This window comes from Argopecten irradians, chromosome 8 (genome assembly GCF_041381155.1).
Source record: "Argopecten irradians isolate NY chromosome 8, Ai_NY, whole genome shotgun sequence".
NCBI classification, from domain to species: Eukaryota; Metazoa; Mollusca; class Bivalvia; order Pectinida; family Pectinidae; genus Argopecten; species Argopecten irradians.
Genome location: NC_091141.1, coordinates 16,747,962 through 16,760,934, shown reverse-complemented (window position 1 = coordinate 16,760,934; position 12,973 = coordinate 16,747,962). Strand labels below are relative to the sequence as shown.

General features: G+C 34.8%; 1 protein-coding gene across 1 annotated transcript in view; it reads left to right on the top strand.

Annotated features, from left to right (window-relative positions):
- The window catches only part of LOC138329515 (low-density lipoprotein receptor-related protein 4-like), a 114,891-nt gene that overhangs the window by 77,072 nt on the left and 24,846 nt on the right, over positions 1–12,973 (top strand). Inside the window, exons 5-16 of the mRNA XM_069276552.1 lie at positions 2,112–2,234; positions 2,510–2,635; positions 4,369–4,494; positions 4,962–5,075; positions 5,640–5,771; positions 8,231–8,344; positions 8,932–9,183; positions 9,447–9,677; positions 10,027–10,183; positions 11,484–11,701; positions 11,904–12,080; positions 12,464–12,589. Coding sequence (XP_069132653.1) covers positions 2,112–2,234; positions 2,510–2,635; positions 4,369–4,494; positions 4,962–5,075; positions 5,640–5,771; positions 8,231–8,344; positions 8,932–9,183; positions 9,447–9,677; positions 10,027–10,183; positions 11,484–11,701; positions 11,904–12,080; positions 12,464–12,589 — 1,896 coding nt within the window. The remainder of the gene's footprint in view (positions 1–2,111; positions 2,235–2,509; positions 2,636–4,368; positions 4,495–4,961; positions 5,076–5,639; positions 5,772–8,230; positions 8,345–8,931; positions 9,184–9,446; positions 9,678–10,026; positions 10,184–11,483; positions 11,702–11,903; positions 12,081–12,463; positions 12,590–12,973) is intronic.

Below are 12,973 nucleotides of genomic sequence, written 5' to 3'. Positions count from 1 at the left end.
TTGTAATAAAAGTTGAGAATAATTGATATGGATAGGCTGATAAGATTCTGCAGAGTTTTAATTCCACGTTTTCCCCAGTAAGCCACCCTTGGTGAAGTAATTGTAAGTTCTGTTCCATCAGTTTTCAGAGTAACATTGTCAGATTCCACATCACTGCCACGATGCACACAAATGATAATGTCATGTTTTTATAGATTTCACATAAACATCACTAGTTTAAAGATATAGCTCCAAGCGCAGTGCTAAAATATTGACAAAATTTTTGAAATTTTCCATGTTGAGATTAACATTTAGTTGTGTCAGTGATGTAACTAAACAGCTCACTTTGTTCTAATGTAGTTCCCTGAGATCCATTATAGTTATCTATAGCACCCAAGACTTATTTATAATCTGAATGAGTATCTATTACAAAAATGTGAAGATGTACAGGCAAGCATTTCTTCAACAACAAAAAATTGTTGTGTTTGTCAGAGAAACAAGGAAACTGATAATTAGAATATATCACGCTCATCATGGCAAATATCAAGAGAATCAGATGCAGAGAGAATATGTCAGTCGGAGAATAGTTTTGTTTTAACATGACAAGGCACATGAATGGCTTAGTTTTTATTCTTGAATGCAGAATCAGATTAAAGGTAAAAACTGCACTGTGAGATTGTGTAGCGATAATTGATGTGAAGTTATAAATCGCCGATAGGGTCTGTCATGGTACATGTTAATCTTGTCAGTGGAATTTATGTAGCTTTGTTTTTATGTTTGATTATGTGTACTGGTGATGGTGTTTAATTTCAAAGCCAACTTTAGGTACCAGCAGAATTATGTGATAATTGTCTGCATGAAATCAAGACAAACTCTTGAGATTTTTTTCTTGTTTCTGCTGCCAATGATAACACACAACAAACTGCTTCCTTCCAACAAGACATTTTATATGGCTGCCAAAAGGAGTGGAAGGGGAGGGGGGGGGGGCTGAAAAAATTGAGAAATTGGCTGTTTTTGTTTTAGATTACTGTTGTTTGTCTTTCGTACATCTTTTTTCCTTAAATAAAGTAAATGTCTGTGTCTGAAAACAAAAGCATATGATAATTCAGTGCAAATTTAATGAATTAACAACCATTATTTCCTAGTAGTAGTAAAACTTAGTTAGGACTTTGAAATATTGCTTATTTCCTTGTAGTAAGTGTAGTGATGACCTTGAACCATTGTTTATTTCCTTGTAGTAAGTGTAGTGATGACCTTGAACCATTGCTTATTTCCTTGTAGTAAGTGTAGTGATGACCTTGGACCATGCTTATTTCCTTGTAGTAAGTGTAGTGATGACCTTGGACCATGCTTATTTCCTTGTAGTAAGTGTAGTGATGACCTTGGACCATGCTTATTTCCTTGTAGTAAGTGTAGTGATGACCTTGAACCATTGTTTATTTCCTTGTAGTAAGTGTAGTGATGACCTTGAACCATTGCTTATTTCCTTGTAGTAAGTGTAGTGATGACCTTGAACCATTGCTTATTTCCTTGTAGTAAGTGTAGTGATGGCCTTGGACCATGCTTATTTCCTTGTAGTAAGTGTAGTGATGACCTTGAACCATTGCTTATTTCCTTGTAGTAAGTGTAGTGATGACCTTGAACCATTGCTTATTTCCTTGTAGTAAGTGTAGTGATGACTTTGAAATATTGCTTATTTCCTTGTAGTAAGTGTAGTGATGACCTTGAACCATGCTTATTCCATTGTAGTAAGTGTAGTGATGACCTTGAACCATTGCTTATTTCCTTGTAGTAAGTGTAGTGATACCTTGAACCAATATTGCTTATTTCCTTGTAGTAAGCGTAGTGATGACCTTGAACCATTGCTTATTTCCTTGTAGTAAGTGTAGTGATGACCTTGAACCATTGCTTATTTCCTTGTAGTAAGTGTAGTGATGACCTTGAACCATTGCTTATTTCCTTGTAGTAAATGTAGTGATGACATTGAACCATTGCTTATTTCCTTGTAGTAAGCGTAGTGATGACTTTGAACCATTGCTTATTTCCTTGTAGTAAGTGTAGTGATGACCTTGAACCATTGTTTATTTCCTTGTAGTAAGTGTAGTGATGACCTTGAACTATGCTTATTTCAGTGACAGAGGTAATGATGTGCAGTAGTAAACAGTTTGCGTGTGGCGATGGCTCCTGTATTCCTCAGTCGTGGCGATGTGACCGAGATCCTGACTGTACAGATGGAGCGGATGAGAAGAAATGCAGTATGTGATATTGACTTAACTCAAAACATTTTATTTCCCTGGCTCAATATGCCTCAATTAAAATTTTTAATACAAGGTATCTATTTCATTTCCAATTCAGTTGTTCAGAGTAGATGACAGCAAGCAACTTATAATTATATGATGTTTCTTACTTTAGCATAAAGATTATATACTGTTTCTTAAGTTGCAGTTGGCAAATGAAATGTTTCAATTGCTATATTTCTATCAAATTAAAACTTAAAATAAGAAATGGTTTTCGTATCACTATTATACAGACAAGGAGAAGCTGTTCTGTGGGAAGGACGAGTTCAAATGTCTACATTCCTTTACCTGTATCCCCAAACGATTGAAGTGTGACCTCAACAACGACTGTGGGAACTGGGAGGATGAGGCGGATTGTGGTAGGTTGGAGGGGTAAAATTCTATGAAGCATTTCAACTGTGACGGTAGGCTATGTCTTTTAATGCAAAAAAAAAAAAACTTGAAAAAGATTATCAGTTATCTTGTGTATTCACAAATTTATCTTGGCATAGCTCTAAGTCCTGTCAATAGGGCAAAGCCCCACAGTCAAACAGTCTCATAGGTGTCATCATGTATCAGGTTATACCAATATGGAACTATCCCAAAACTGATACATCAACAAAGTTGATAAAATGAATAAAGAACTACTCTTATATATCTAAACAAGTATTAAGGTTGAATGATAAATTATGCAATGTCTGAAGATTGATTCTGATATTAGCAAAGTTAAAAATGTTGGTCAAGGTCACAAAAGATAAATTGTATTATTCATTGTGTGTGTGCTGAAAAATAATTTTGTTAGATCTAGTGTCTATTTAAAATTATTTTATGATATTTATGAGAGAATCTCTAAAATCAATATGAGTTGTACAGTTTAGCTAGGTTAGATTGTCACTGACACAGTAGCAATGTACACTCCAGCGTGATCACAATTACATTCTGCTCCACTTTTGCAATTTTCATTTATTTTTGTGACAACGCAATTTATGATATCATATTTCTCTGAGGTTTGTAATCATTTAACCAGAAGTAATATTTCACTACTAATATCAAAGTTAATCATTGGTTATGCCATTTCATCTCGGGAGTATTGAAGTTACCAACACTAAATCGGAAAGTAAGCCTTACTCATTAATGGAAACTTTTATGACTTAGATATTTTACATTTATATAGTCAAATTAATTTTGTGTTTGATGATCTGAAATACTGTATTTGAACCCGATAAGCGCCCAGGGTACTTAAAATATTGAAGCAAATCAGGAGCCTCTTAAAAGAAACCAACTTCCCTTTCATCAAATTATTCTACATTTTCAGTCTGCATTTAATTCAAAGTAAGTGAAATTGAAGTCTAAAAAATGGGGAAGGGTGCTAATCGGGATGGGGCACTAATTAGGTAGAGTATGGTATCTCCCATTTATTAACTTGTCTTAAAATAAGCATGAACTTTGATATACAAAATTAAATGCTATGTTTTATACTCAATATTTATTATAATAGCTGCAGTCATGTTACCTATATAGAGAAATGTTTTACTGCATTCCTGTTTTATATAACTATTGAAAGGATGATTACCATCAAAACTTGTGTAATATTTGCACTTTTTTTGGCTAAAAATAAAGGTTGATGTTGGGGATGAGAAATTGCAGATAAATTGTTACGGAAGACTTCATTCTAAGAAACTGTTTAAGCTAGTTTACACATCATTTCGATATAAACATTTTACATTTGTTGTAGAAATGGAATTCAAATAAAAAAAATAGTCTTTGTTTTCTTTGTATGAAAACTGAATCACTTAAATTATGGAATTAATGAAAGTGGAGATAACTCTTATTAAGTAATGGACATTTATTAACTCTATGAAACCCGTTGAACTGATAGTGCATATTGAAATAAATTATTGTTACCCAGGAAGACCCCTTTAAGGTGACAAGATTGTCTCTGTCAGATTTCAGTCCTGCGTCACTGTAAGTTGTTTCCCTTTTTACATTTCAGTCCTGTGTCACTATGAGTGGTTTCCCTTGTTACATTTCAGTCCTGTGTCACTGTGAGTTGTCTCCCTTGTTACATTTCAGTCCTGTGTCATTATGAGTTGTTTCCCTTTTTACATTTCAGCCTTGTTTTCTGAGTGTAAGGATGAAGAGTTCCGTTGTAACGATACGATGTGTATCAACAAAGAATGGCGATGTGATGGTGATATAGACTGTGATGATCGCTCCGACGAAGAAAACTGTAGTCTGTGTAGGTATTAGGTCAAAATGTACATTATGTACAATCTCTATATAGATATGTGCAGATATAAACACTTGAATGTAATTAAACATTGGACACCCAGAGTATTTTTGTTTTTAATTTGTTTAAGGGTTCTAGAAAATAAGGTCAATAGTCAGTATCAAGCTGAATGCAAGATTTCAGTTTGTTTTATCATACAGAAATAAATGTTTAATGATTGTTTGTCTTTAAATGATAAAATCAAAATACAATGCATTCACCAATTGTAACCTCAAAATGATTTAACTTAGACACCTACCAGCCCCAAGTAGTTTAATTAAACATGTATGTAGAATTAATTTGAATTTGACAACATTCAGGTAACTGAATTAAAACATCTAGATATTTTAAGTGTTGTCATTGTTTCTTCAACTTTGATATAAAGGATGAAAAGACTTGTGTTATATAATCAGACTGTGTTTCCTTTCCGTTGATAGCAACTGTGTGTGCGACAGAAGAGTTCCGCTGTGATACAGGCCTGTGTATAGAGAAGAAGTTCCACTGTGATGGCTACTATGACTGTCCTGACAATAGTGACGAGCGAGGATGTGGTAAGTACAACATTGCTCTGGTTTTCAGGACTCCTCAATAAAACAGGGTACGACATATAGTGTTAACTATGTCTATCTTGTCTTACCGCCCTATCCATGTATGGAAGAAGTGACTTTGTTGTCATATAGATATTTCACTCAATAGCAACATTAGCTCTGCTATGTTTTGCTCTTTTTTCATGGTAATATTTCATGAGTGATTGTTTTGGAGGTGTGAATTCTGGGAAAGATATGGTTTAGCATAATACATATTTCTGAAGAACCTGCTATGGGCACCTCATAGCATTCCATAAGTCAGTGACAACCCCTTACACATCATTGGCATAAAAAGTCTGTCTTAAATGTAATGGTGGTGCTATGTTTTGAAATGGATTTGTTTATCCTCACCTTGAACTTGACAGGTGAGGGTTTATTGAATTACCCCTGTCATTCTAGTCCTGTCACATTCATACAAACTTTACTAGTTTTGTTTCATAAACATTTCTGTTTTTATGTCACATTTGACTTGTTGAGATTTAAGTCTCGGAATATAAGTCGCTAACCCATGATTTATTTGATGTACAGCTAACAGTAAGGAGTGTGGGAAGAAACAGTTCCAGTGTCGAAACCACAACTGTATCGACAACAAGCTGGTGTGTAACGGTGTCGACGACTGTGACGACAAATCCGACGAACGTAACTGTAACAATGGCAAAAGTAAACTGTCAATTCTTATACACTGTGTACTTTATCTTCGGGTTAATCTTATTTTAAAGGATTTGTGCAGCCAAAATTTTTTTTTGATAATACGTCAGGAAATTGCTTTGGATGAATGAAAAATCAAGTCCCACCCAAAGAATCGCCTAGCTTTTAGCGCTATCGGTTGGTTTTGGTCGTGATTTACGGGTAGTGTCGACTACGGTTCAGAGATAATGAGCTAGGCGGTCACGTGGTCTTGTGATGTCAGAGTAGTCCGCGGCTACACAAGGTAAGCCTAGTACTATACATTTATACAGCATATATACGTATATGTTAGATCTACAATTTGAGTTTTTCGAGTAAATAGTTATTCTAGCTTTATGATGTAGATATTTTCAGTTTCAAAACATTCCATTTACACCATTTCAAACATTCAAACAAGTATATAACTAACTTTAGATTAGATAATCAGTCCACTTTGATAACGATATCAAAATGATGTTCGGATCAGTCTGGACTGAGATTTAGATAGAATATTAATATTATGTAAATTTCTGTGTAATAAAAAATAGTATAATGTAACACTATCTTTTTACGAGTAAAATCACAAAAATAAGCATGAATACATATCTATAATGCGTGTTTTTATTTCAAACTTCTGCTATAATGATGCAAACACGGCATAGTTTTTGAGTAAAAAATAAAATGTGGACGGTTGTCAGTTACATGTATGTGATATTGGAGAAACAGTACCGATCTTATATCGAAAATAATATGTATATCTATATTGTTGCCTTTGAAACTTTATCCATAACGTTTACTAAAAAGCAGACATACAACAATGATATTTCTGATATATGATTTTAGATACAGTATAAGTGTAGATTTAAAAAAAAAATCATTATCTAAAAATTATACTAATCCTTAAAATAGCATATTCATTGTCGATCCTTTTGTATATCATACCGAGATTTTAATAGTGTGATATATGAACATACTTAGTGATATTTAAATAAGTATATTTAGTGTGGTAATGCTGTAACCCTTCTTGTATGACTATACATGTAGATTCGAAACGGTGCAAATACATGCTTAGAATTCTTACTTATACCTTAGAAATTACGAAGATTGCTATATGCCACAATTACGTTATTACAGTACTTGACTGGAATAATTTTTAAGGTTAAACCTTTAGTTGAAATAGTTCTTAGAACCATTTTTGTTTCTGAATAAGTCAACTTCCATTATTATTTTATCTGTGTACGACATATATATATATGTGTGTGTGTGTGTGTGTAATATATATTCCTAGGTACGATCAGGGATATTTTATTTCCATTTGCTTTTACATCTTCATTTTAAAAATGGAGGTGACAATAAAATACCTAGAGCATTGATGTACGGGGTTTCCATAATTCAAATCACAATCCAATTAACGGATGTCCTAACCTGATTGACAGTAAGACAATACCAAATACCCGATATAGTCCACCGAATAGCAAATTGCCCGCGGCCAGGTAACTACAGGTGAGTTCGATGAATGGCGTTGCATACAGGTAAACAACATCCTGGTCCTGGTAGGCCTATTACATAATTATCAAACCAAAGACATGGCTAATTATATATCTATATCGGTGTATCTATTCGTATATCGATTAAAAATTGAACACGACCGTACTGTCTTAAAAAAATAGTTTGTTTTGCTTAATATTTCAATATTTTGATCTTTTATAATATCAAAAATAAATTCTTTCTACCACATGTTGAAACGTATTACTGTATTGTAATAAATATATCTCAATTTATTCGGTTAGAAACACACAACACAATGTTTGTAATGATAAATTAGAGTATTTGAAACATCGAATTTCACTCTTTTAGTTATTTACATTCGAGCCAAAGTTATTGAACGATTAACTTCACTCAAAAGTCATCATAAAAAATCGTTGATCGGCTTTTCCTGTGACCGTCGATATAAGTGATAGCACATCAGTTATAGTACAGCTATAAGCCACGGACTATTGTGACGTCACACGCTTTAGAGCTAGAAAATATGCAAAATCGGGTGGTCAGAAAATTTGACCCCGATATCGACGGCTTACGGGTTATTCCGGTCGCGCGCGGTACGGAGAGGTTTCTACACGTGCTAATAAAGCCATTTCCAGCATAAACTGAAATTATCATTTTTGACTGCACAAATCCTTTAAAGCAGATTGCATTTTCCTTATATTATTAATGTTATAAACAGCCATAGTGGGGATAAATACATGAATAAATTACTGTGCTTACCGCTACTTGTTCAAAATTAATTTTTCTTAAAATATTGATTATGCTGAAATAATTGAAGAACAAAATCCTTGATAAGCAGTTACTCTGTCTGACTCAGTGAATCGGATTTACATCATAAACCTGTATGAGTATGGATTCTTTCAGGCTGTATATTGAGATCTTGCTTTATTCCTTACCTCTTTTGACAGCTGGAGCCTGTGGGATTGCCCAGTTTCTATGTAAGAATAAACAGTGTATTGGGAACAAGAAGGTGTGTAATTTTGTGGATGACTGTGGTGACAACTCAGACGAGGAGGATTGTGGTAAGTCGTGACCTTCATGAAGGTCATGTGTCCCATTTACATTATAAGTAGGGTCCAACATAATGCCAGATGATATAAATTTGTTATACATTAACGTAGAAATAAAAAAAAAAGCATTTTCTTTATATAAAGAAATTAAGTTTATATTATAACAATGATGCAAAACTTATTAGAAGTGGATTACTCACTTCAATTTATAGATTTTATGCAAATTGTTAACTTAAAAAGTTCTAAATGAGAGAACAAATATTAAACCAATAAACTTTATGTAAGAAGAAAGGAATACCACCTGCGTTTGTTAAACCTATTATACTTCAATGTCATTAGTAAGAGTTATCTCCCTTTACTTATTAGCTTAAAGCATGTTTTTGTGACTACTTTCCCCCTTCTCTATAACAGATAAAATTGAAATTATCCTCATTATTATACAAACTTAAAAAGGTGAATGTAAAGAAGTTTTATTACAGATTTAGCACTATGGAATTTTGGAAATTTGACATGTTGCTTTGAATTTGAAACCAGGTAAAAAATGTACATAAATATACACCTGTATCCTTTGTAAAATAATTTACAAATTTTCCACACAGAATTCCCTGGTGACTGTTATGTAAACAATGGTGACTGTGAACAGTTCTGTACAAGTACACCTAAAGGAGCACACTGCTCCTGTAAGCTTGGGTTCCAGCTTAGAGAAGACCGTAAAACGTGTGAGGACTTAAACGAATGTAGCTGGGAGGGAACCTGTAGCCAGATTTGTCAGAACCAGCCAGGCTCCTATAGCTGTCAATGTGTCGAGGGATATAAACTCAAACCAGACAAGAGGGGTTGTAAGGCTAGAGGTAAGATACAGAGTAGTCTCCCCTGTCAGTGTGTTGAGGGATATAAATTCAAACCAGACAAGAGACACTGTAAGGCTAGAGGTAAGATAAAGAGTTATCTCCCCTGTCAGTGAGTTGAACCAGATAAATTAGATTATGTATAATTATTTTTACCATTAGATCAAAAAAAGACTAATTCTTCTATCAATGTTTTACAACTCATTGTCAAGTCTAGGAAATATGTCTGGTGTTCAGAGACTGATTTACTCTATCAACTGTTACAGGAGGTAAGGCCTACCTGATATTTGCTAACCGAGTTGACATCCGAAAGCTACTGCCAGACCAATCAGAATTTGACTCTATATTGGAGGGCCTGCCTAATGCTATCGCTCTTGACTTCCATCATGAAAAAGGCCTGGTGTTTTGGTCAGACATTGCCCTTGACAAGATCAAACGAGCTTATATCAATGGTAGTCAGATCCGCGACGTGGTGAAGTACGGATTGGAGAGTCCAGGTAACATCCTGTATACATAATTATCTCCCTTCTACTGGAATTTTATTTGATTTTGATGTGAGGACATTCCCTATAATTTCATTCACCACTGAAATTTCAGAAAGGACTGTTCTAGTTCTTGAGTTAGGAGACCTCACAAGATTTAAACAGAAATTGTTATAATAAATATTCCATTTACAAGAACCTACTAGTTATAAACAAAAATAGCAGTTTAACAAATGAATGACAAGTATGGCTTCATGTGAATAAGACACGAGTAGTTAGTATATCTATCTATCTAAATAAAAATAAAAATAACCTATATACAGTTTAACTATTATGTTCCTTCTGACTATACATTATGTTGTAGGAGGTATCGCCGTAGATTGGGAACATAACCTTTTGTTCTGGGCCGACTCTGGAACGTCTACTATTGAAGTAACAGATTTGGAGGGGAAGTACCGCAAGGTTCTCTTCTGGAACCAGATGGAAAAGCCACGAGCTATAGTAGTGCATCCCGGTCAGGGGTAAGTTAGAAAATAAGGGGAATATAAAGTACATCCCTGTCAGGGGTAAGTTAGAAAATAAGGGGAATATAATGTACATCCCGGTCAGGGGTAAGTTAGAAAATAAGGGGAATATAAAGTACATCCCGGTCAGGGGTAAGTTAGAAAATAATGGGAATATAAAGTACATCCCGGTCAGGGGTATGTTAGAAAATAAGGGGAATATACAGTGCATCCCTGTCAGGGGTATGTTAGAAAATAAGGGGAATATAAAGTGCATCCCAATCAGGGGTAAGTTAGAAAAGTAGAAAACAATGGGAATATAATGTACATCTGGTCAGGGGTAAGTTAGAAAATAAGGGGAATATAAAGTACATCCCGGTCAGGGGTAAGTTAGAAAATAAAGGGAATATAAAGTGCATCCCGGTCAGGGGTAAGTTAGAAATAAGGGGAATATAAAGTACATCCCGGTCAGGGGTAAGTTAGAAAATAAAGGGAATATAAAGTGCATCCCGGTCAGGGGTAAGTTAGAAAATAAGGGGAATATAAAGTACATCCCGGTCAGGGGTAAGTTAGAAAATAAGGGGAATATAATGTGCATCCTGGTCAGGGGTAAGTTAGAAAATAAGGGGAATATAAAGTACATCCCGGTCAGGGGTAAGTTAGAAAATAAGGGGAATATAAAGTACATCCCGGTCAGGGGTAAGTTAGAAAATAATGGGAATATAAAGTGCATCCCGGTCAGGGGTAAGTTAGAAAATAAGGGGAATATAAAGTGCATCCCGGTCAGGGGTAAGTTAGAAAATAAGGGGAATATAAAGTACATCCCGGTCAGGGGTAAGTTAGAAAATAACGGGAATATAAAGTGCATCCCAGTCAGGGGTAAGTTAGAAAATAAGGGGAATATAAAGTACATCCCGGTCAGGGGTAAGTTAGAAAATAAGGTGAATATAATGTACATCCTGGTCAGGGGTAAGTTAGAAAATAACGGGAATGTAAAATGCATCCCGGTCAGGGGTAAGTTAGAAAATAAGGGGAAAATAAAGTACAGCATCCTTCTCTCCAACAATCCTACAAAATATTTTCTTTTAAATGGTTTTTTTTTTGTATTCAAGATAGAAGATGATTTGGCCTGTGGTGTGCTCAGATATCAATTACCTTGATTAAAACCTTTCTATAATTAATGAACTTCACCTACACTTACAGGCTGGGGAAACTTTTGCTGAAATCTTAATATTCAGAGATATGTGTAAGCAATACAGGTCTGTCGGACCTCTTTGTTTTAATGACTTATGTCAAATCTGGTATTTTGTGTCTACAGCTCCATATTTTGGACAGACTGGGGGAGTGTCCCAAAGATAGAACGTGGAAATATGGATGGGAGTGGGAGATTAGTATTAGCCAATACATCACTATTCTGGCCGAATGGTCTCACACTCGACTACGCTACAGACAAGCTGTATTGGGCAGACGCCAAACACCATGTCATAGAATGTTCAGATCTTTTTGGCAAAAACAGACGCACAGTCATTGATAGAGGTAAGAGGTGTCTTATGTAACTAAAAATTTTGAAAGTTGAGATTGCCAAGAAATATTTACCATACTCAATGCATATATGTATAGATATCTGATATATTCAGGAAAGTATAGCTAAATATGCATTCCAGAAAGATAAACTTATTCTGTGATAATATGATTTGTCAGCTCTAGCTTTACCTATGTAATGTCTGTCTATATACAGGTCTGCCCCATCCCTTCGCCCTGACCTTATTTGAGGATGAACTTTATTGGACAGACTGGCACACCAAGAGTATTAATAAGGCTAACAAGTTTACTGGAAATGACGTGGAAACGATCCGGAATCGTCTCCACTTTCCTATGGACATCCACACCTTCCATCCTCAGAGACAACCCATGTGTAAGTACACATATTTTACAAATACCTTTATATGTATCATCCTGTTTAACGAAACAATGAATTAAATGATACACAAATAAACAAGTTCGTTACACTGTTCAAAATTAGCTTGTGTTAATGTCTATAGAAAAATGTCACTCCAGACATAAGAATCCTATAGATATCGAAAATAAAATGGATTGAAGAAAAATATCATCAGGTAAATCAACAAAGTATTTGAAAATACATTTATCAAATATCAATCCTATGTCACACTTCACACAAGGGAGATCATCCTACATTTATCAAATATCAATCCTATGTCACACTTCACACAAGGGAGATCATCCTTAAATGACGTTAGCCTAACCAACCATCCAGCTTATCGTATGTTTTTGTTGTAGTTGATAACCATTGTGGAGGAAACAATGGAGGATGTAGTCACCTGTGTCTACCAAACCGTCATGATTACTCGTGTTCCTGTCCTACCGGCCAACACCTGTCAGAGGATAGACACACCTGTATACAAGGTGTGTGTTCTCAGCGTGTGATAAGTATAATAGTAAAAAGTAATAATAAGTAATAATAGTTAACTTACATTATATATATATAATAATAATAATAAAAATACTGTAAGAGGTTTCTTCATAATTCCAATTGTTCTGAAATCAGAACGATTTTTTAAGTGTTCCAGCAAAATTAATGTAGTGTAACTTACTTACTTTTGGAGAAAATCGACTTTTTGTGTCCCTATTTCCCTGATCCAGATATTCACTTTTGCCATACTTGGAAGGTCTTTATCACTACGGTGTTTATTCCCATTGAAAACAAGCGTTCTGACGCCCTTCGCGGGTTAAGTTCATCTTACAAATTTAAAGTCAACAAAAGAAGCGGAACAATATCAAGAAACAATG